Consider the following 22,633-nt stretch of genomic DNA (forward strand, 5'->3'; position numbering starts at 1 on the left):
AAGAGAAAGCTGATCAGGATACGTACACTCGTAATTGGCATGCGACTTCTCCCGTCAATTGCTGGACGCCCCAACGAGAGCCGGAACATTATCGAACAGATAGCAGCAGATACACGGCGCCCCTTGACTTTTCGCAGTTGGTGTCATTTTGATGGGAGGATGTAGGCGTGACAAAAATGACGAGAAGGCGGAAAGGATCAAATGTCCTTTTCTTCACATGGGTGGAATATAGATAGTCAACGTCCGATATAACGGACGGCAAAGACAACGACCACCCTACGTTCTCCTTCTCGTAGATGCATCACACCGCTGTAACGCTCGAATCTTTCCAAGTGTTCGTCATCATGTGGTGAGGTCGATGTACGTCCGGGACGGGATTGGGAGCACCAGTTGACAGTCGTTCTGTTCCATGTTGTATGGTACGGTACGAGACAGGCGCCGCCGTCAAGTGATAACATCTCGGATCTGACTCGAAGGTTCAACTCGGCTCTGGTATCCGTCCCGTTCCACACTCGTACGCAGCTTACTGGCGCGCTCTGTCCTGGAAGTAACTCAAGGGCTGATGCGTAGAATGCAGATGCTGAAGAAAGAAGGTGGAGCGCACCTGCGAGCGAACGAGGTTTCGCCTGCACAGTGGCTTTTGCCCCTGCGGTCTTTGATATCCGAGGACGGGAATCATCAATCCTCAAATGTCCTCGCTTTTGCACAGCCTGAAGTCTATCTTGAATCACTCCAAAACTCACACTGGTCTACCCCTTGCAATTCCTTTGCATCCCAAGACAAAGTGGGTCTTATCATCGGTCGGGACGGGCACTGCAAGGTTTTGGCTTTCCAGAGTGCGGATATAGGTATGTAATCTTGAAATGCCAACGTATGTCTCCGGCCAAACAACAGACTATTCGGCTACGGATGAAGACGTCGATGGAGGAATCCGAATACAGTGACCATCCATTCATATATATATATGTATATAATCAGTCCCCATCATACTGAAGAGTTGTCGTCTACTGTGCCGCAGTCTCTCGTCTCGCATTGGTGCTCTCTTGGATTGACCTCCTTATACTACCACCTGACCCCATCCAGTGATCACGATGAACATCACGGTGAGTCACCGCAGCTCCTGAAATGGCGCTATAAATCATATGAGCCAGGCACCTCATTGCTCGCCTCGTTCGCCATGGTAGCTAGATGACAGTTCCCCTCAATTCGATTGGTCTCCTACTGGAAGCTGGACCACTTTGCACTCTGCAGGTGAGTTCGAATATCGCTAACTCAGCTTGCGATGCGAGTTCTTGCTCGAGGCTGTGAGGATGTTGAAAGTGGGCTGAACCTGTTGACTGACCTGCAGACTTATCGCGAGGTCTATACCTACAGGAGACTTATCATTCTACTTCTGTTGATGTGAGTGGTCCTTTAAAGCCAGATAACTTACCTTTGCTGAATCTTGTCCTTCTACCAAGGGGGCCTCATTCACTTTCCGGTTCAACGGTAGTGCAGTGCATGTTTACGGTGCTCGACGCTCCAATCATGGCACGTACTCGGGTGAATCACCTTGGCTGGACTCGTTTGCAATGGGACTACGCTGACGTACACATCTTAGTCCAACTCGACGACGGTGACATACTATACACGATGGGGCACGACGAACCAGATCGTTTCCAGACTCTGCTTTACACGGCCGGAGGTCTGACAACTGATGTCGAGCATGTGATCGTGAGTATTGTATTCTGATCAATGTCAATCCATCGAGGGACTGATTGTTGAGTTATTGGTCACACAAAGACGCTATCCAATCAACCATCCAAGACCGTCTCGCTTCCCAATACCACTACGACTTGGGACCTGGACATCGACTATGTCGTGATCACTTATCCAGTGTGAGTGGTCCGGGTCCAGCACCGCGAGACATTCCCTTGCAGTTGGACGTGGCACTGAACATGACGAATGTCAGCACCGGGAGCTTGTACACCTCTCGTTACGACGATGTAGCTTCGGCTTTCGTTTACTCCGGTCAGGACTGGCAACATGGCGCCAATGTCGATGCCACAGGATCCTACAACGGGACTAACGCATCGACGGGCACAATTGGTGACGCTGTGACCTTCTCGTGAGTGGTCTCAGTGAGTTTTCCCGGTGCCATCAAAGCTGAAGAGGAATCCACTGTAGCTTCTCGGGATCAAGCATTCAGCTCTTTGGGGCTTTCGATCAGGATCGAGGTGACTATTCGGTCATGTGAGTACATATGTCACACTCTAGCAGCTTTTGCGGCTCCACTCAACCACGCTGTGCTTCTTAGATTGGACGGTGGCAGTTCACAGAGGTTCAACGGCACCACCACCGAGTTCAGTGCCGAAACCACTCGTAAGCGAGGACAGACCCATACCTAGCCAAAGCTGACCTATGTATCAGTATACATGGCAAGCAACCTCGCTGACGGACCGCATACTCTCCATCTCACCAATCTAGGTGGGAGCGGTAGTATGCTGAACATCGACTACGCCGTCCTGAACAGTTCTTACCCACCCGTTCTGGCAAACTACAGGGGTATAGTCGTTCTTAACAACTCGGTGCCAGCCAATCCACTCACCTGGACGGCCCGCACGGAATCCAATCGCACTGCAGCCATCGCTGGCGGCGTCACGGGTGGTGTTGTGCTCTTGGCAGTGGCCGCGATCTTGATGTGGTTCTGCCTATACCCAAGAAGAGGGAGCTCAACAGAGGGACTTGAGCGTGGACCTGTCGACCTGATCGAGAACGAAGAGAAGGGCAAGTCCTACCAGGTCGATCCGTTCCCCAGCGCTGTGGTGCAAGAACAGTGGAGGTCGTCTATGGAGAGAGATGTCACAGACAGGGAAGGTGAACTTGCTCGTACCCTGTCGGTCGGCACGAGTGTCCGCTTCCCATCTTCACCGACTCAGTCTCACGATCGACTTATCAGTCCTTCCGTTTCTTCGCCCAACCGTCGGACTTATTCGTACGCCGAATCGACCAATAGTTCGACGTGTTGCGGATGCGAACGACATTCTCACCCGTTTGCCGGTTCAGACCCTTTCCGTCCGACCTCCCCTGTCCTCAATAACTGGTCCAAATATCCTATACACCATCACCACTTCGGCCACAGTAGTCAAAATCTCGCGTATCAGAGTCATACTCATCATGAATACGATCTGTGTCATGCGAGTTGTCCGGCACTCGATTCGGCACCGCCCTCCCCTCCCTTCAGGACCAACCCGATCTACATTCCGGGTTCGTATCCTTACCTAGCCAGATCGCGATCAGGCTCTTTCTCGCGCACCTCACCCTCTTCTCCCATGTCACCATCTAGTGGGAGAAGGAAGAGTGTACTGGGAAGAGAGATCGATGCAGGGCCTGTCTCGCCGACCATGGAATCGGAGAATGAGAATAGTCAGGATCACAGTGTCGATGAGCAGGCTGAGGGCACTGGTCGGGGAGGTATGTTGCCACCTGACTATGAGCAGGCTACTGAGAATATGCTCGAAGGGAGGGGAAGGGATGTGAAGAGTGTTTGAGGCTAAAGGGGATTGCGGCTCCAGCCTTCCCCAAACAAAGGCTGGTCTTCGGAAAACATCATCGTGATTGGACTGTGGTTAGATCTATCGATTGGACACTTGTGCAGAACAGAATAACGTGGGGTATTGGATTTCTGCTGCGTCATGGAAGGGTCAAAATACTTCGAATGAGGAGATAACGCGTATGAATCACGAAAAGGGACGTTGGAATGGACGACAGAGCTGCCTTTCCTTTTGTATGAAAATTGTTATGTTTATGCTTGTTAGTATCATTCGTATGTATCTCGTACGCATGATGTGCTTTTCCAAGAGGTAGCTAGAACTCGATAGAGGTACTCGGCCACTACGACAGAGCGGGCGTAAAACAACCACCGACATACAGATTGTGCCCGGAAGAGACATGGACTGAAATCGTACGCAGTGACCGTTTTCCTGACCTACAGATGTGTATCGGACATCCAATAATTGTCTACTTATAGCATACAAGAGCTGTATGTTTGACCTGCAGTAGTCACAACTTGCCTACGTCCGACAGTGCGTACTTCTGACGTGCTGTACAGACGACATCTCGGTATGAGATCATTCTTCTCGGATAAAGATCACACAAAAATGTGAAGCATGGCCTCTTATCTCGTGTCGGCACCAAATCCACAGCCTAGACAGCCACTCAGCCTACTATGTATGATGGATGGATGGATTGATTCAAGAGTGCCGAAGTCAGCCAAAAGTGAGGAACCATCAGTGCGACATGCTCCGATGACAGCAATCGACGAAGCTGCGACCGATGGATGGCGGTGTCCTGGCAGCCATCCCAAGGGTGGCGTCGTTTGGACTCATGGACCATCCTCTCATCAGACTCTGCCGCAGCCTCGTTTTTCGCCCGTTCCTTTCCGAGGTATTCCCTTTCCACCCTCGGTCGGAAGAGAACGCTCCTCAGAGCTGCAGTGTCCCCCTGTCGGCATCGTCGGAAGAAGAGTTGGTATAGCATGAGGAAGCAAGCAAAGGTCGGGTCTCAATGAAATCAGTTACCTGTTCTATTTTCAGACATGAACCCTCAGATCCGTTATCTCTCTGACTTGTGCCGCGGAACTTTTCCCGAAGGGAGATACGATGATGTCACTGAGCATCTGGTGAAACCGCAATTTCCACTGTTTCTTTGGCAAGGTCAGGTCATTTAACTTATGTATATATATATATCTTGACTGTCCGAGCTACCGCGTACAAGTCCGCCTTTCCCACGTACATGACACCAATGTCCATCCGTAACGTGAGCAAACGAACAGCCCTCGGACACTTCTCAACTTCAAGACTCACTTCGTTCAACATGTCGAATCAAGCGCAATCTCCATTGAAGGTGGCATTGAAAGGGCCGGAGATATTGAATAACCCCAGATTCAACAAAGGCAGTGCGTTCAGTAGAGAGGAGAGGGACGAGTTCGGATTGAGAGGGAGGTTACCATATGCGTGAGTGGGGTTTTGAGTAGGATGCTTTCGTGAGCAGGACGCGGAAAGGGTCTCGCTGGTGAAGCCAGAGACGGTAGAGTGATATCAGTTAGGAGGGCTAGGAGAAGACGAACAGGCTGCGATCTCAAGTGGAACGACATGTTGACACGGTTCTATCATCGTCTCATAGGGTCGACACACTAGAGGATCAAGTCAAAAGAGCCTACGAGCAGTTCAAGGCGCGACCGTCGGATATCCAGAAAAACTCGTTCTTGCAGTCTATGAAAGGTGAGTGATCACCCCATCACTCTCGAGGAGCTGCAATAGAAAGGAGCATGCGACTCTATATCCCCATATTGTTAGCCATCAGACAACGTTTGCTGACTTCACCCCTACGTCCACTCCCACAGCCCAGAACTGGACTCTTTTTTACGCCCTTCTTCGAAGCCACTTGATCGAGATGTTCCCTATCATCTACACCCCCACAGAAGCTGAAGCGATCGCGGACTACTCCCACCTCTTCAGGAGGAGTGAGGGATTATATCTTTCTCCTCCAGACGTGGACAAGATGGAGGCGGATTTCCTGGATGCATGTGAAGGGAGGGAGTTGGATTTGGTGAGTGACAGTCTCGACTACGCTCACAGCTGAAGAAGAGGCTTGATAGGCTGACTCTTGTGGACAGATCGTCGTCTCTGATGCAGAGGCGATTCTGGGCATTGGAGACCAGGTGAGTTGGTACGCACGATCGAGTGACACGCGGACACGCGCTCAATCCCTCCTGTCATAGGGTTCCGGCGGTATCGGTATCTCCTCCGCCAAAGCCGTCATCTACAGCTTAGTGGCTGGAATTGAGTAAGTATGCGAATCGGAAACGGAAACGGAAAAGATGATCTTGACCATGTCCTGTCACAGCCCCTCAAAAGCTCTGGCGGTGGCGTTGGATGTAGGCACCAACAACTCTGATCTACTAGATGATCCTCTATACATCGTAAGCAGTCTCTAACATTGTAGAATGCACGAGCTAGAATGGACGTGGGTCTGCATGTAGCTGACCTGGCCGCACGGTGTGCAGGGTTACAGAGAACAGCGACTACGCGGTCAGAAGTATGACGACTTCCTGGAGAAATTTGTAGGGCTTGTCAAGAAACACCAACCCAAGTGTCTCTTGCATTTCGAAGACTTTGTGAATTGGTCTGGGTTGGAAACAGCTTCGTGAGATCTGACTTTGTGTGATTGGTCGTAGGGTGTGACGAATGCTCAGAAGCTGTTGGCCAAATATCGGTGAGCTCAGCAAGGATGGAAAGCAAGTCTTGCATACTTGTGGCTGACTTCGCGTCGGCAGGGATCAACACTCCATTGTAAGCGTAACCGGCCACTCTTCATGAACTCGCTGATGGAATGATGTCTGGATCGACCAACAGTTTAACGACGACATACAAGGGACTGGGGCCGTTACTGTATGTTGCGACGCCCTTTAGGATTGTTGAACCTCCTGTTGATCCCTGAAATGATGTAGCTCGCCGCACTCCAAGCAGCTGTCGCAGTCACCAAGTCGAAGGTGGGTAGTCATAATCAATATACGGACCATCATGTGTCTGTTCCCTGATGCACCTCGATTGCACAGCTCATTGATCAGCGAGTTATCATCTATGGATCCGGTTCTGCGGGTCTCGGAATCGCTCGACAACTCCGAGACGCTATGGTCCTAGAATCCGAGTCGGAAGATAAGACCTTGTCTCAAGAAGAAGCGGCTAGCAGATTCTGGTTGATCGATAAACACGGTCTAATCAAAAAGTCTCTTGGGCAAGAGAAGATCCGAGATGAAATTGAGGAGACTTTTATAAGGGATGAGAAGGATTGGGAGGCGGAGGGAGAAACGAGTCTGTTGGACGTGGTGAAGAAGGTGAAGCCGACCACGTTGATTGGGACGAGCACACATGCTGGGGCATTCACAGAGGAAGTGGTGAGTCGATGGCTTTTGTAATCCTTCAGTCACGAGGCAAACATAATCAATCGCATGGTTGCAAATACGTTCTTCTGCTAGGGATTTGCGCTGACGAGTAGTACCACTCTGATAGGTCAAAGAGATGTGTAAGAACGTCGATAAACCGATCATCTTCCCCCTCAGTAATCCTACCAAGCTTTGCGAAGTGGAGTGAGCTACCCCAGTCATTGCGACCGGTGACACGTAGCTGACGATCACATCGTATCCAGCCCCAAAGACGCAAACGAATGGAGCGAGGGGAAAGCGTTGATGGCTACTGGATCACCTTTCCCGCCTGTCGATATACCTGGAAAGGACAAGAAGAAATATATCATTGCCGAGTGCAACAATGTAAGCCGAGTGGTTTGCCCCCTTGGGCTCTCGTATGACCTGCGTATCTGACGCGGGGCTTCAACTACATATTCAGGCATTGATTTATCCTGGTCTGGGGCTGGGAACAATCCTCTCCTCCGCCAGCAAGATGACCGACAAGATGATCGTAGCTGGATCCAAACGATTGTCCGAACTGGCTCCCGCACTGAGAGATCCCGATCAATCCCTCTTGCCTGAGTTCGGAGATGCGGCAGAGGTAAACTTTGAAGTCGCTCTGGCTGTGTTAGATCAGGCTATCGAAGAAGGGGTGAACAAGGAGCGAGGGATTCCGGAGGACAAGGACGAGAGAAGGAGGTGGGCAGAGGGTAAGAGGTGGAAGGGAACAGAATACCTGGATTACACGTATGACGAGAGTGGTCTGAGGTGATTTTCCCTTGAAGATCCAACTGGAACATGATGCATAATCCGTATATGTGAAAGAGAAGACTATTCAAGGTTGACGAGCGGATCGTCCCTGCGAGTGGGAGGCGACAAGAGACAAACTGTGCTGTCCATCCTTTGAATCAAGCTGAAGCCGAACTCCATCGCCACATACCCCAGCCCAATCCTTCATCACTCTCGGTCCTGGTCCCTCCAGCACCCACGACATCCACATAGATATCTTCTGGCCTTTCGCCGTCCTTCGTAGCGCCCAGAGAGACGTAGAGAGGGAAGAAATGTTCGTCGGTCGGTTGAGCCTCTTTGTACCGTGGATGAGAGACGAGATTCAGCGAGGACGCTATGGGGTCAGGAGCTGCGAGAGATTCAATGACGGCATTGAGGAAAGGTCGTGCGTAGGTCGTTTTCTTGCCTGAGACTAAAGGGGTGTGTATCGATATGTCAGCATGATAAACCCCAAAAGCACTGTTGAATTTCCAAGGTCACTGTTGGATTGGCACGGTCACTCACACAAATCTCTGAGGTTATGTACGACCTGACCGGTCCCGATCACACTGTATCCGTCGTCCCGCAATTTGGAAAGGACCTTTCCGAGCTTGACTGATTCTCGGGGATCGGATGAGGCAGGGAGACTGACTTGTACGATGGGGATATCGGTGGATGGACCGAGAGCCGCGAGGAAGGGGACTGGATTTCGAGAGGGAAAAGCGATGTCGTCAGCGATACGTCTTGGGCGCGGAGGGTGATGCGAGCCGGTGCAAGCACATGGTCAGGGACAAGATCAAGAAGTGAAGGTTTTTTGTAAGACAGGTGGTGAGAAGAAACTCGTGACAGATTTGCAAAGGTAGACGCGTAGACGGTGTTATGATTTCCAGTGCGAATCGCGAGAACGAGACCCCACTCACTCCAAACGCCATGATCCAACCCTCTGTCCTCCTCCTCGACGATGATACCTCCGCTCTTCAGCGTTTGCACGACCTTGGACTGGAACTCTGGCTCGGCACGAGACTCGAACTTGAGCTCGTAGAACCGTTTGGGGAAGTTGTAGAAATCGTATATGAGGGGGTTGGACGGATTGTTGTTGACTATAGGTGAGAGTCGACGGGAGGTCAGCAGACGGTCATGGTGCGAGTGTAGCCAGTAGTGTGTATGTTGAGTCTAGAAGGGAAGGAGGAAAATGATCGCGCAAGTCGCAAGTCGACACTCACCGACTACACCACCTCTGTCATTCTCCCAATGGGCCGAAACTACCACAATCCCCTCTGGTTTGTTCGCCTTGACCAGTTTCCCAAACTTCTTCCAACCGCCATATGGCTCGGAATCGTATTGTTCGACAGTAGGAGGGCCCTATGTAGGTTCGACGGATCAGCGGTCGTTTTCGATTCCATCAGGCAATCGGGACTTGGAGCAAGGCGGATGGACATGACATGAGGGGACGAAACTCACCCCGTGGGAGAGGAAATAGACATCTCCTCGTTTGGCTGGCGCTGCACCGTCCGACACCATTGTACTGATGCTAGAAACAGATCTGGTGGATAGGCCGATCGGAAGCGAAGTATAGATATCACGAGCGCTCGCTCGAGCTTGTTGCCGTAACGAGTCGAACAGCGTTGTCTTGTCTGTTTCCGGTGCGAAGAATATACCAAAGATGAGTACGGTCACGGTCACGGTTGTGAAGATTGATCGAGTCCAGCGGAGAACCATAGACTGGATCACGGTTGCACTAGCTAGAGACTCTGTTATATCCTGTATATTCCTTCCTGTTTGTGGATGGATGATGATGATGAGGAGGGGAGGGATAACTTTATCCCGTCTCTTGACAGATCTGACTTTTAGCTTATATACGTTATCAGTCGGTTCCGACGGAAAGAAACACGAAACAAGGTTTTAGTCAGCATTCCCAAAGTCGATGCTGCGATAACGACATACGGTGACCAACCGTTCTCGCTGCTTTGTACATCTTTCTATCGTGACTACAACAACTATCGCTCATACGTACATCGCATCCGGATTGATCGTCATGTCGTGATCATCCACGTAGAAACTTCCATCTGTCCGGCTTCAGAAGGGACCACTCGTCACCTTCCTGGCCTCGCACGAGTCCACAGTCTTCCTCTTCTCGCTTCTGATTGCGTGACTCCGACGGGTTCCTTGCCCTCGCTCTGACCCAACATTTCCATGACTGATCTGTTGCAGAATGGACAGTCGCCTGCACCTCGCAATAGCCATTCGTCAATACATTTGGCCTGCGATGAGTAATCAATCAGTGTTGCTGACCAGCGCGAACGGAACTCTTGTGTCTGACGTGATTGCGGGAAAAACGGAGCGAGTGATTACTGCCTCACCCACATGATAGACATGCCCGCATCCGAGTAGCCTCAAGGCTTCTGCTGATCCATCATCACCAGATTCAGGTACCACATAGTTCTCCTGACAGATTGCACATGCAGCCCGCTCTTCGTCGATACGTAAGGCAGGGTATGGCAGTCCCACTTCTTGCACATTGTTCGCTTCTTCAGGACCAAACACGTCAGGTGAGGCCGGAAGATAGCACACCAATTTGATTCTGTCTAGATCTTCAATGGTAAGAGGACGAGGCCGAGCCGGTCGATATGGTTCAGGCTCAGGAGGTGTCGCAATCAGTCCAATTCTGCGAAGTAGAGCCTGTTATGAATCAAGCCTCAATTCAGCTGAGATACTCACCGCGCTTGAAATCAAGAGCATGAAGCCCGATTACTCACCAGTACCACCGAGCCTCCTATGCCAACGACGAGGACCATTACCAGCACTTGGGCAATGAAGAACCACCCAACTCCCGTAACGCTCATGACCCCCCACCACAACATCGGAGACGCGGTGTAGCATGAGGGACCAGTTGGGAGCGGGTGGAACAACAGGACGTTACCCAGAATGAAAAGGAGGGAGGAGAGGAGGGCGAGGAAATTCGTGATTCTGGGCGAATTCAGTTCTCTCTCGCGCGACTAAAGCAGCAAGAGGATCTCGTCACTCACTTGGGCGCCCATTTGTCCAAACCGACCGGTAGTCTGCTATCCACGGGAAGCTCGAGACCTGATTCTTGGTGTTGTGCCACCATGTCCCTAGCCGCTTGCAAGCTATTTCTGCCGCCCTGTACCCTTTCTACTGTGACTTCTAGCCTTTCCTGGGCGGGATCAGGTTGGTGAATCTCCGGTCCGTTCTCTGGCCTCATCTCGACTATGGTAAAATCGCCCCTTCGTCTCTTCTCTCTCTTCGGCGAGGGTGATGGTGAAGCAGAGCTCGAACGACGTTCGGCGATACTGATGTCTCCCGACGAGGCGAAGGGTGTATGGAGGCTCTCAGGACTGCGAGGATTACTCTCCCTATCGGAGATGGGAGAGGAATGGTCGGCAACGGTCATCGAAATGGTTGATGTCGATGGCGATGATGCGGGCGGATTTTCTATCACTCTCGTGGTGCTGCTATTCGCCCAAATTCAGTTCGATCAATCGAGTAGCCTTCAAACTTGCCGCACTCACCGTTGTAAAGCCATACTGGTATTGGTTTGGTGTGAGAATCTCTCGTTCCGCCTCTCCACTCTCCGTCGTCGTAGACATATCCACATGCTCACGGTCCAACACAAGGTCAACCGAAAGATCTGCACTCCCATCCAAGCTTGAAACAACTTCGGTCGTGGACATTCTGCAGACGGTCGATTTTGTTTCCAGTCGCTGTGTATTGGCGAGGGAAAGATGGAAGCGAGAATGAGCAGAGTCAAGAGGGTTGTGACCTGAGAGTTGTATAGCATTATGAGCAGAGATCATAATGTCAATTGAGAGAGACATTCAGAGGACAGAGCAGCGGGGGATTCACCTGCGCGAGACCTACGCCGCCTTTCAAGACCAAGATACTGATCCAACTCTGCCTGAACCTCTGCATGCCCCCCATGGCCGATCGGACAGACGCCCTTCGTCCCGGGATACGCATGTTGGTGTTTTCACGCGCGTCCACTGAGGTCTCATCGTTACGTGTCTGTTGGGTTTGGGCGCGCGAGGTCCCGCCCACTAGTCGAGTCGGAGTCAACGGGATCGACGGCATCGGGAAAATATACCGTGCCAGCTTCGTCGATCGTGCCGTGTCGCGCCCACAACGTCGTTATTCGAGTGATCCGAAGCTGATGCGGAGCCGGATCTTCTCTAGTCCGTTCGCGATTCACTTTTCCATGCCGTCAAGGGGAAGCTTCGATGGGTTGCTCAGGTTGATCTTTCGATCGAATCGGATCAATGATTCCGTTCTCACGAGGATGAATCGCGAGGGTTTTTCTGGGGGAACTACGAGGATGAGACTATATGCAAGAAGAGGCTGGAGTACCGGTACGGCTAGCAATCCGCGGGATGGAAATCGTTTCGTCTCGTCTCTTAAGTTTCACCTGTCGATCTGGACCGTCGTTTTCATCCATCCATCCTTGACCGATGGCGGCAGTATACCTCGTCAATTTCCGAGTAGAGCAGACGGGAATCAAGGGTGGATGAGAAGAAAGAAGAAGTTCTTTGGACGGCAGACCATCGCCACCGTCATCTCTGACATGTTTTGTACCGCGAGGAAGCTTTGGGATTCTCTTGCTTCTGCGACCGAGTGATGGGTGACTGTTGGTGTGAAAAGGTACCGGACGATGATGGCGATTGTGAGCTAAAATGCTTTGCTTTAAAATGCTTCTTTCACCCTAGTTCCTGATCGAGGTTAACTCTTCAACAATCAGTTACGTATGACTCTGTCATATCTATCCACCGCTGGCATCCTTCCACTTTTTCCTTCCAAGCCCTCGCAGTCATGACCAGACCACTGCTAGCCTCTACTTGTCATCGCGCACAACATAGTAGAGTCTCAGTGATCCCGCGAGGAGTGCAATCCTAAATATATGTCGAAAGCTCGCCAGAACTATACGTGTGTTGACGGTGTCTTGTCGGGTAAAGGAGGGAAGGAGTCTATCACTGAATGGAACGGCATAAGTGAATCGACAAGTGTGCTGCCGGATAGGAAGAATACAAATTTACGAAACGAAGGCCTCTGACCCATACAGACAGCTGACGACCAGAGATCCCGGCATTCATCACAGGCCACTTTGTTCTCACACATCACACCACGCTACTTGGAACGACACAATCCTTCCTTATCAACACCACACAACGCCAAGACAACGTGCCAATGAGTAATGTTCCTACTGTAGTCCGCGCCAAGCGCGGCGACACCTCGACCGTGTCGCCACCACCCACTTACCAAGAAGCCACCACAAGTGCTGCGAGTTCTGTTCCGACTCATGTACGAGATACGTCCACCACTGAATCGTCCGGGAGGGACATCACAGACGGGCGTCGAAGCAATATACAGACGAAACTTACTCCGTTACCCACCACTACCACCACTGATCGATCGCGCCTCCCAGCCATCACGGTTCCTCCTTCCAGTTACTCATCACGAGTGCCTACTGAGGTCGAGCACGCGCAAGGCTATGGACGAAGCGACCCGATGCAATACCTTCCTTCCGACCAAGACCGACCGACCGAGGCCAGGAGAAGGGATAGAGGGCGTTTCATCGGAGAGCAAGAAGTTCCGTGCTGTTTCGCACTGACACTCGGATGCTGTGTGTGTTGCGTCCGACCTGTCGGACATTGTCTGCATCAATCATGTCAGATGGCAGGGTCCGTCGTGCTCGCTCCTTGTGCCCATGCGATCCTCAATCGTGTATTTGAGGATGCGTGAATCGGGCCTCTCATCGGACCACGAGCTTGATGGAAGGAGGAGGAAACCGTCAGCAGACGGACGATTGACAAGGGGTCTTTGTGTTGCGTTCGTGTGGCTCATATCAGAAGAGCGACAAAATCATCACATGGTCCAAGGCGGAGAAATTCATGCAGCTTGTTGCAATATTGAGGGAGCATGCCATAATCCATAATCATTCCCTCATGTATAGCATGATGCATGATGATCAGGTCTTGCGCATCTGGAGACTGTACTTTACACTACAGTACATCAGATCTATCGCGGGTCGAGCTGACCCGATGTGGCACTTCGCAAGGACAGACGGACATTCTCAAAGGATATAACCTTTTGAGAATACAACCTTTTGATTGTGTATACGTTTCAAGGAGATGATATCTGAAACGTAAGTTACTTGGGACACAATGGAGAAGCACTAAGCGATGGGACTGTACATGTACTGTACGTATACTGGATGAGGATGTGAGCGATAGGACCAAGTAAAAAGCCGGTACCCATATCGATGACTCTTCACAGATCCAGCCTTTCCTTCACTTGATTCCTTCTTCAGATTGACCAGTCTTCACGACATCACAACGACATCACAACGACATCACGACGACATGGACCGCAGCAGCACTAGTGACAGTAACGTGGATCCGACCCTCCAGAGTGCAGGATCCGCAACATCATCACGGACCGTTCTTGTCGGAGCTGACACAGCGACATGTACAACAGGAGATAATACCGTATCACGAGTAGACACTCAGGCGACTGCGACGGAAGAAATCACCGACGACTTTGCTTTGGCCCGCTCTCCTCCTCCAGCTTACAACAACGGGTCTGCCACCCTCCCCTCAATTGATGACGCTACTCATTCAACGATCGTCGAAGGATATCGCAGTCCACAGCCGATGGAAATGAACACTGCCGGACATCTCGGTCTCCGACCTATGGAGTTGATCACGGAGACAGAGAGTTCTACAAGGCCCTGCCTACAAAGCACAATGTACGCTTGCTGTGTCTGCGGCCTCTGTGCCACATCGTGTGCTGTTGCCACGACGGCGTGCGTGGAGTGCATCGTTTGTTGTCCGTTTGTCTGTACCTGCCACATCCACAAGTGATGTTGCAAGACGTGTTGCAATTCTTGTTGATTAGTAGTCTCACCTCGCTTGGCACAATGCAAAATTCATGATTACGAGGCAGTGCAGTCAGCCAGCGATAGTGCGATTGGCAGTTCTGTAGCGGCGGTAATGCAAATCATGCACCAATGCGAGGTAGCCAGCCACCCTCGCTCGGGCTCTCGTCCCGCGACACGTGACTGCACCTGCATCGAGAAAAAGAATACCTTCTGCATACCGGTCTTGAATGAAACAGAAGGCAGCATCACCTATGATAGGGTCGAATGTTCTCCGAGAATCCCTCCCTTGGACATGGAGGAAGAAGAGCGGTTACATGTCGTTGCTAGGTGCGCGGAGAAATGTCTTCAGAGCGCTATTGGCGACTGCCCCAGATCAGCCCTGTTTTGTCCTTTGTCTTGCCCTGTGCTCACACTCTATGGCGCGTACATCTGTTTTTTGGACAGCTGCACTGAAGTGAAGTGGGGCCTGCATCTTCCGCCAATGGGTCGAACTTCTATACGGGATCGGCCAGAGATTTGGAGCTACGGGCAGGTCTGCGATCGTCTTGTTTCGGTCTCTGTTCTTTCTTCTTTTCTTCACTTGTTGGTTTTTTCGTGAATGAATATGCATCGACGTCAGTAGTCGTTTAAGCTTGAGATCGAACTGCACCCCGTTCAAACTTTATGACCTCCACGCAGCCTTCAGTGCGATACAGAGTGTGCATCCAACCTCTCCTAAGCTACTCCTTCCTCTCCACCTTGCCATCCTCCCTGACCTCTACATCATTGACGAACTCCTCAGCTTCCTTCCCACCGCCAAAGCCTTCATCTCTTGATTCTACCTCTTCTTCGCTGACAGCCTCGTCCTCGACGAACGGATCTCCCTTCGGATCCTGTTCCCTAGTCGAGGGAGTAGCCGATCGAAGGACATCCAGAGGGAGTTCAGTCTCGCCTCGGATGGCAGCTGTCGCACCTGCTGGATCCGACGTGGGCGATGCTGACCAAGGAATGTGGGTTGGTTCGATATTCAGATGAGGTCCAGCAGCCGCGATGAGACCCAGTCGTCTTTCGTTCAAGACGTACTTGATCCTAGCCATGGTTTTGCGACACTAGCAAATACAAGTGTCAGTCTCAAGATGCAAAGCCGAGAGCGAATGAGAACAATGATATTGCTGATGCAAGACTTACTCGGAAAGCTCGCTTCATAAGTAGTTCTCCGTCCACTCTTGATCCGATACTGAGCACCCGTCGTTCCTCCCTTTGCGTTGCGAGGACATTTCTCTCCCTCAGGAGAACATACCAAAGAGTATGCAAATCTTTGAAGGACTTTTGTCTCAGCTCTGCAGCAGTCCAGGATCGACCTGCAAGCAGACCGTCAACCATCAGTCGCAAAATGGACGCGCGAATGCACGATTCCTTACTAGCTCACTCACCACTATGCAAATTAGCATCGCCATTGGGTAGTGTGTCCAAGCTCCCCATCTCTTGAGGATTGTTAGTTTTCGCTTCGACTCTCGCTCTCGCTGCGATCGGAACATGGAAGAACTGCCATAACGGATGAGGATCCTTCTTCCTCGAATCCAACCCATCAAAGTATTCCGCGGGAGGGGGATAGAACGGTGGTTCCGGATCACCGTTTGGTAACGTCACCGGGATCTCTCGAGCGGGTCTTCTGGGGATAGGTCGACCTTTAGAAGTGAATGACGGTCGGGATGATACGAGAGTGGGTACGGGGTCGACCAGGTCTGGTTGAGGGACAGAAGGATGGATCGAGGTTGCAGATGGGGAAAGATGGGAGTGTGACGAAGGGGATGTTGATGGTCCGGTATGATCGATCTGACGGCCTTCCGTGTGCATGAATCGCAACGCACGAGTGAGTCGAGGTAGTCTGGACATGTCGATTGGGTCAATCAAGTATGCGTTGAATCAGAAGTATAGCGATAGCAATGATCATCATCATCCGTATCTCACCTTTTGACTCTGTGATACAGCGAGAAGCGCAACATTCGTGGATAAATTGACGAAAATACGGAAGAGAAATTGAAGCCTGTGGCACCGGGTCCTCTTACAGAGTGCTCGACTATGATCGTTTGTTGATGCTCATGCATGATACAACGATGCTGGTGCACCTCGGACGACAAGGTACACATGTAGTGCTATCTCCAGACAGCCTAAGATCGATCAAATGCATTTGTATCAGGTTTCGGCAGCGTATAATCCCCATTCATCCCTCACGCCTCTCCCCATGGCTTCGATCGTCTTTTCCCCTTCTGCGGACTATGTGAGGGATCAGCATCCACCCGATCCCTTTCGAAGGCAGCTCAGAGGACTTACAAACCATATACGTCTCACTCTGCAATTGGCATACACCCTGAGATACGTCACACTGCCAAAGCCTCCGCTGGGCAGATCAGCGACTTTACGCTTTTTTCTCGGTGCAGAGCCGTTCGATTCTTCGTCAGAAGCATGTGTCTGAGGTCGAGGTGGTGTCTGGAACAGTGCGATGAGCGAAGGAAGGTTGAGAGGGACGTGGCTCCATTGTGTCAGTTGGGAAGGGGACGCTTTTGGAAGTGTCAATGGAAGGTGGACAAGCGGCGGATTGCGATGCGGGTGTATTGTTGGGGATTTCTGGAGAGCCATAGCATATCATGTCAACTATTGTTCTGCAGCCAGATGAATGGTCATTAATGGACCCACCTTGAAACTTGAACAACGAACCACCCCTTCCCTTCCTCGACTGTCCAGTAACCCTATCTCAAAGCTCATCTCTCTTCTTCCCAGTGTTTTCAATTGCATTCCCAGCCAGTGCAGCTCTACACCAAGCGGTTGAATCAGAGCGCCTTCCCTTGCCTTGCCCTTCTGCACGCGTCGTTTGAAATCGGTCAAACTACATCCAGCTTGAATATAGGTATCGGTCATACTTGGTGATTGTACATGTACAACATCGTGGACAATCGATCCTTTCGACTCGATCCGAGGCACGAGCTCAGTCTCGGAGCTGTCTGACGGGTTCCTACTATCGTCATCGGGTAGGGTAGCGATGATTGATGATGAGGAAGAAGGGTCGGTTCTAGCGAAAAACAAGGGAGAGAGCGAAGGCGACGAGGTGGAAGAGAGAAGTGTGAGCAGTGGGGGCTGTCATAGTGATTATTCAGCATTGCATCTTCCACATGTATCTGACGCGTACAGATTCACTCACTTGGATGCTCCCGGACAGTAAGGTCATATCGTCTGCAGTGTGTTGTGAGAGCGTCAAGAGCGAGAACAGGAAGACTGACTGACAGAACGAGCGGCATGAAGTACCTCCACTTGACTGGTCCATTCTCAGTCACTGACGACTGAACAACAACAACAAATCCATCCCTGTTGTTCGTCCTTCTCTCGACTTCCCTTCCGTGTCGAGAAAAAATATGACAACATCTAACCCTTCACATCTGCTCATCTCCAGGAACCCACCACGTTCACCTGCTCATCCTCAACTCGCGCCCACTTCGACCTCGCGCCATGGTCATCTGACCTCTCCTCGTCCTGCCATCCTCGGTCGATGGCATCATTCAGCAGACGAGCTGACCTCTCCAGGCGGCCATGATCGACTCATTCCTGAGACCTTCGACGGCAGAGCCCTGCCGAAAGGACATACGGGACTGAGACATATGGAGAGGGATGGCCGTGGCTGGGAAGGAGGACGGGATGAGCTCAGCAGGGAGGATGTTGAAGAGGTGATAGAAGTTCATCCGACCTTTTTACCAGACTCGACGATGCCGGGTAACGTCAAGGTGATAGTGGGTAGAAACGAGTTCTGGTGTCATAAAGAGATCTTGTGGTTTGCCAGTCCGTTTTTTCAAGGACTGCTGGAGGGAAAGTAAGTGAGATCATGCTCGTCACAGAGCTGACCACCCTCTTCAACGGTAGCTGGGCTGAAACGACCCAAGTCGACGCAGTTTCCGTCCTATCATCATCCTCTTACCGTCAATCGTCTACTGTTTCGATACAATCCCCCTCATCTCCACCGACAGACACAGACCCACCCAGTCCAGTGCACCCTGCACAGGGTCAACCCGGATACATATCACCGACTAGACCTCCTCTGACGCAACGAGACTCGGCCCATCATCTATCCCGTAGTCCCCCAAGACAACAAGAGGACGACACAGAGGAAGAGAAGTACGATACAGATAGCAATGTCAGTGACGAAGGACGGAAGGGAAGCGTGTATCTCGATGCGACCGAGGAGGGGCCTACCATCGCAGACATCTTGAAGGAGCTACGAGAGCTGCCTGAAACGCCTTTGGGAGGCGTGAGGAGCATAGCAGACGATCTGGATGAACATACTCCGACACTCAGCGAGGTCGTCGCCCAATCAAAACCCGCGTATCCACAACCTTCATCGCATCCGTCATCACATCCCCCGCCTGAGGCCAAAGATGAACAGGGTAGCAACGCTTGGACCCAGACGCATCGATCTGTTTATCGACCTTCGTTCTCAAGTAGCATCCGACCACTACGCGCATCAGCAACTCGAGCACGAGGAGGTAGTGCCGAGGCCGTCGTAGAATTACACGAGGAGTCGGTATCTGCTTTCCAAGATTTTCTGTTTTGGGCTTATCCTCAGTGAGTAAATCATCTGACGAGGTATGGATTTACCCTTCTGATAGCGTGTGGAACCATTACAGTTTAGAATGTCGGGTGACATGGACTAATGTTGAGAATGTAAGGTGTGATCATCGTCTTCTGGATGGATGCAAAGCCTTTTGCTGATGATACATTTGCATAACCAGCTCCTCGCCTTATCGTCCAAACTCATCGTGTCAGCTCTTCAAAAGCTATGCGAACACTTCCTCCTGACTCACGCATCTGGCAGACCGGTGATGGCTCTGAGTTTGGCCGAAGAGCACGGTAACGCCGAGCTGTATCGCGAAGCGAGTCGTTTTGTCTTGGACCAGCGTGAGCATCATCCAGTACTGTCCGCTGCTGAAGGCGAGTGCTGAGAGACGATTAGCGACGTGGGACGCGACGGAGATGGAGACTCTCTCTGAGCAGACCCAGCTCAAACTGTCCAAAAGGTGGGTACATCTCGAACTTTCTCTCTCCAGAGGCACGAGCTTATGATGGACCTGACTACGGACGATAGACGGAATTGGTTCCTTGAACGATTGCTGAAACTGGGGAGTATAGACGTGAAAAAGGAGTATTCCTGTGTGAGTTCATCGATGGCTTCACACAAACATAAAGGAATTTTTCAACTTGCTGATCGGACGCTCGTAGCGACCTGACTGTCCCGATCCTACGAGATGTCAGATCCAGCTGGACGAGAAATGGCGTCAAGCTCATTCGGCAGTGTGTCGATATGGTCCTCCTCAACCATCAGTGGCGTTCAGGTCCGTCGCAAATCCGAGATACTCTCATCTATTCAGGGTGAAGAGTTCAGCTGACGAGGGATACATTGCTTAGATGTTTGAGACAACTCGAGACGTTCCCCACCAACCCGAGTCTGGTGATGCCCCATCCATCATGTCAAAGCGCTGCGAAATCTTGGGTCATGAGCTGTGAGTCGATACACTCTTACCTCACGTGTGAGAGTTGGACGACCGCATCGATTCGCTGAGACGTCGTGGCATATAGTGTTCGACAGGATGTTCCAGCCAAAGTTGGTCTCTTCCAATCCTGGGACTGAGAAGGTGAGCACAGGGCGACATACTTCTTCAGATATCCGACGTCACTGATTACAGAACCGTGGGACAGTATTGGCTCTGGATCTCGATGAATTGAGCGGTGCAATCCCGATCATACGCGGAGCACAAGGGGGGAAATACTGCTCAGACTCCTTTCACCTGTATCAGAACCCATCCACTTCTGTTGCACATTATCTTCCTACGAGACATGAACGACCTTTTACGACAATATGCAAGTCCAGATACACATACATGACTCTTTCCCTATCAGATGAAGAAAATGATACAATCGGAACACAGGTGAAGATAGTACAGACCAATACAAGCTACTTCAGGCGGCAACACCACCGAACGGCCACCATCCCGCTCTTTCTACCCTCTCTGTATCTCTCACTTCTGACAGTTGGACGGAATCGATCGCCCCATATCCTCTTATCGCATTCCGATAAGGTCTCACCGGACCCCTGAGTTCGACTCTGTCCAACCTCCCTTCCGGATCGTAAATCTGATAATCGCTCGTCCCCGCTTGCCCACCAGCGGAGGACGAGGAGGATTCCGCTTGATATTGATCTTCACCTTCCCTCTCGTCATATTCATCTCCATCTTCATCCGCATCTGGTATGATCTCCAAAGCTCTTCCTTTCCCTTTCACAAGCTTGGTACGCATATCCAGTCCGTCTCCCGTAGACGGCGCGGCGAGCACCACACCAGAATCGATCGCATGGTATCGACGAGCTCTGCCTTCCCCAACGGCTGGAACATGTATCTCTCGTTCTTGTCGGTCGGTCTCGGTGAAGACGTCTTCGGCATCGCCTAGATCGCCCAGGTCCTTTCGGAATACTCGTTTGAGTCCGACGGGAATGAGCACAGCGACGACTACCGCACATAAACCGAGAATGTTTCGGACAGAAAGAATGTGGAAATCCGCCGCCGAAGTCATACTGTCGAGAGAGGAACCGATCGTGCAGTGAATCACAGAAACAGGTGCGATACCTGAAAAATAAGACAGGTTAACGCATCCTTCCTTCTTTAAACGAAAACAAGGAATCAGCACTTACCAATGAAAACGCTTGCCCAGAATAAGATCGGTCCGATGCCTAGATGAGGCGCGACGAAGTTTGCAACCCAATGCGGTGGGAATGGTGCGATTCTCAACACGATGAGGAAAGCGAAAACACCATCCCAAGTGACCTGCTTGCCCTTCTTGGGATCTCCCATGATCTTGGTGCGCCATGTTTCCACTCGTGCTCGGTAGAAGGGGAGTGTGAGAAGAGGTGGGGCCAGGAGAGACGAGAGCGCGTAGCAGAAGAGGGCACCGAGGGACTCGCACTGTGCGTTAAGAGAATCAGCATGAACTTTGTGCTTTCAGTAGACACACTCACCAAGCAAGACAGCAGGATTCCGTAGATCAGACCGTATGCTGCGCCGAACAATATAGAGATGTACATGGATCCGGGGAGGGAAAAAGTTTGAACGCTGCGAGGAAAGTAATTGGGATCAGTCAACGTTCGACCGGCCGTAACATTGTCCCGAAGTCGACTTACAAGAGATAGGATACAACACCACACGCAAGGATGCGCATCGGATATCTATGCTTGTACTTCTGGAACAGGGAGCTGTGGGGTAAAACCTCGTCAGTAAAGTCGCGACACAACTCAGTGGATGTGGAACTGCACTCTGTTCCCACGCCATTATGGACTGGATGGAACTCACTTCAACGCTTGCAGATCCGCGAATGATCTGGGCAACTTCAACACCGCTTTATCCTCCTTATCCAATTTGGGCATCCCATAGTAGAACGTTCCAACCACTATCGCTGTGAAGATAGCGAATAACACTCCCAGCTTGACTGCTGTGACGAACAGGGGACCTTTGTACCATTTCTTCTTGGGCGATCCATCTTCGTTTGTGGATAATAACGGTGTCGATTCCCCTTCCTCTGCCAAAGAAGCAGAGGAAGAGTTGGTGCTCGTCCTCTCGAGATGGTTGGATCGCATGTGGAATGGTAATGGGATGATATGAGGTCCATCGAATGGTTTACCCTCCTCGTCGTCGTCGTCGTCGTCCTCGTCTTCTTCTGACTCTTCCCGGTCGTCGGGAGGCACACCCTGTGTAGGCAATGCCGAGACACCCTTCGCAGGCGAGGTCGCAGGTGTGATCGAGTCGGCGGATGAACCGTCGTCGCTATCTGATCCACCGGCAGAGGTGAAAGAGATGATGGTCGACGATTTGCGTTGACTGAAGGAAGGCAGATGAGGAGGCTGAGGATATGCTTGGTGCGACAATGTCGAAGGTGTGTACGAGGGAGGTGAAGATGGTGTAGGTGGTGTGTTCATGATCTATGTATGTATGATTGTATCGACTGTTGATGGATTTTGA

At 51.3% G+C, this 22,633-nt stretch overlaps 8 protein-coding genes across 8 annotated transcripts; 3 read left to right on the plus strand and 5 right to left on the minus strand.

The window, feature by feature from the left end:
* Window positions 1-1,091: 1,091 nt before the first annotated feature.
* IAR55_003921 (uncharacterized protein) lies at window positions 1,092-3,530 on the plus strand (the record flags this gene model as incomplete). The annotated part of the gene is made up of 10 exons (XM_066947026.1): window positions 1,092-1,103; window positions 1,185-1,251; window positions 1,349-1,401; window positions 1,461-1,542; window positions 1,601-1,713; window positions 1,783-1,877; window positions 1,952-2,107; window positions 2,167-2,232; window positions 2,297-2,361; window positions 2,410-3,530. 10 exons carry the CDS (start codon window positions 1,092-1,094, stop codon window positions 3,528-3,530), a joined length of 1,830 nt encoding a protein of 609 aa, XP_066802405.1.
* A 1,324-nt stretch (window positions 3,531-4,854) lies between these two features.
* On the plus strand, window positions 4,855-7,718 carry IAR55_003922 (uncharacterized protein; the record flags this gene model as incomplete). Its single annotated transcript, XM_066947027.1, has 15 exons — window positions 4,855-4,994; window positions 5,164-5,261; window positions 5,384-5,589; window positions 5,657-5,701; window positions 5,762-5,826; window positions 5,887-5,962; window positions 6,047-6,157; window positions 6,218-6,255; window positions 6,317-6,332; window positions 6,396-6,431; window positions 6,491-6,532; window positions 6,599-6,937; window positions 7,053-7,129; window positions 7,189-7,309; window positions 7,386-7,718. 15 exons carry the CDS (start codon window positions 4,855-4,857, stop codon window positions 7,716-7,718), a joined length of 1,743 nt encoding a protein of 580 aa, XP_066802406.1.
* Window positions 7,719-7,854: 136 nt separating this feature from the next.
* Window positions 7,855-9,235, minus strand: IAR55_003923 (uncharacterized protein; the record flags this gene model as incomplete). Its single annotated transcript, XM_066947028.1, has 5 exons — window positions 7,855-8,147; window positions 8,240-8,416; window positions 8,635-8,814; window positions 8,938-9,076; window positions 9,176-9,235. The coding sequence occupies 5 exons, from the start codon at window positions 9,233-9,235 to the stop codon at window positions 7,855-7,857; spliced, it is 849 nt and encodes a 282-aa protein (XP_066802407.1).
* A 572-nt stretch (window positions 9,236-9,807) lies between these two features.
* On the minus strand, window positions 9,808-11,803 carry IAR55_003924 (uncharacterized protein; the record flags this gene model as incomplete). Its single annotated transcript, XM_066947029.1, has 6 exons — window positions 9,808-9,975; window positions 10,079-10,393; window positions 10,471-10,681; window positions 10,741-11,187; window positions 11,245-11,495; window positions 11,579-11,803. 6 exons carry the CDS (start codon window positions 11,801-11,803, stop codon window positions 9,808-9,810), a joined length of 1,617 nt encoding a protein of 538 aa, XP_066802408.1.
* A 3,519-nt stretch (window positions 11,804-15,322) lies between these two features.
* On the minus strand, window positions 15,323-16,478 carry IAR55_003925 (mitochondrial 54S ribosomal protein uL29m; the record flags this gene model as incomplete). Its single annotated transcript, XM_066947030.1, has 3 exons — window positions 15,323-15,691; window positions 15,771-15,943; window positions 16,016-16,478. The coding sequence occupies 3 exons, from the start codon at window positions 16,476-16,478 to the stop codon at window positions 15,323-15,325; spliced, it is 1,005 nt and encodes a 334-aa protein (XP_066802409.1).
* A 300-nt stretch (window positions 16,479-16,778) lies between these two features.
* Window positions 16,779-17,808, minus strand: IAR55_003926 (uncharacterized protein; the record flags this gene model as incomplete). Its single annotated transcript, XM_066947031.1, has 4 exons — window positions 16,779-16,859; window positions 16,917-17,210; window positions 17,280-17,717; window positions 17,782-17,808. The coding sequence occupies 4 exons, from the start codon at window positions 17,806-17,808 to the stop codon at window positions 16,779-16,781; spliced, it is 840 nt and encodes a 279-aa protein (XP_066802410.1).
* Window positions 17,809-17,992: 184 nt separating this feature from the next.
* On the plus strand, window positions 17,993-20,351 carry IAR55_003927 (uncharacterized protein; the record flags this gene model as incomplete). The annotated part of the gene is made up of 10 exons (XM_066947032.1): window positions 17,993-18,444; window positions 18,495-19,193; window positions 19,256-19,292; window positions 19,361-19,526; window positions 19,582-19,645; window positions 19,714-19,780; window positions 19,848-19,960; window positions 20,034-20,128; window positions 20,205-20,260; window positions 20,325-20,351. The coding sequence occupies 10 exons, from the start codon at window positions 17,993-17,995 to the stop codon at window positions 20,349-20,351; spliced, it is 1,776 nt and encodes a 591-aa protein (XP_066802411.1).
* Window positions 20,352-20,585: 234 nt separating this feature from the next.
* On the minus strand, window positions 20,586-22,590 carry IAR55_003928 (uncharacterized protein; the record flags this gene model as incomplete). Its single annotated transcript, XM_066947033.1, has 5 exons — window positions 20,586-21,247; window positions 21,313-21,583; window positions 21,637-21,730; window positions 21,799-21,870; window positions 21,968-22,590. The coding sequence occupies 5 exons, from the start codon at window positions 22,588-22,590 to the stop codon at window positions 20,586-20,588; spliced, it is 1,722 nt and encodes a 573-aa protein (XP_066802412.1).
* Between the last annotated feature and the right edge of the window lie 43 nt (window positions 22,591-22,633).

This window comes from Kwoniella newhampshirensis, chromosome 7, assembly GCF_039105145.1.
Source record: "Kwoniella newhampshirensis strain CBS 13917 chromosome 7, whole genome shotgun sequence".
In the NCBI taxonomy this organism is placed as follows: domain Eukaryota; kingdom Fungi; phylum Basidiomycota; class Tremellomycetes; order Tremellales; family Cryptococcaceae; genus Kwoniella; species Kwoniella newhampshirensis.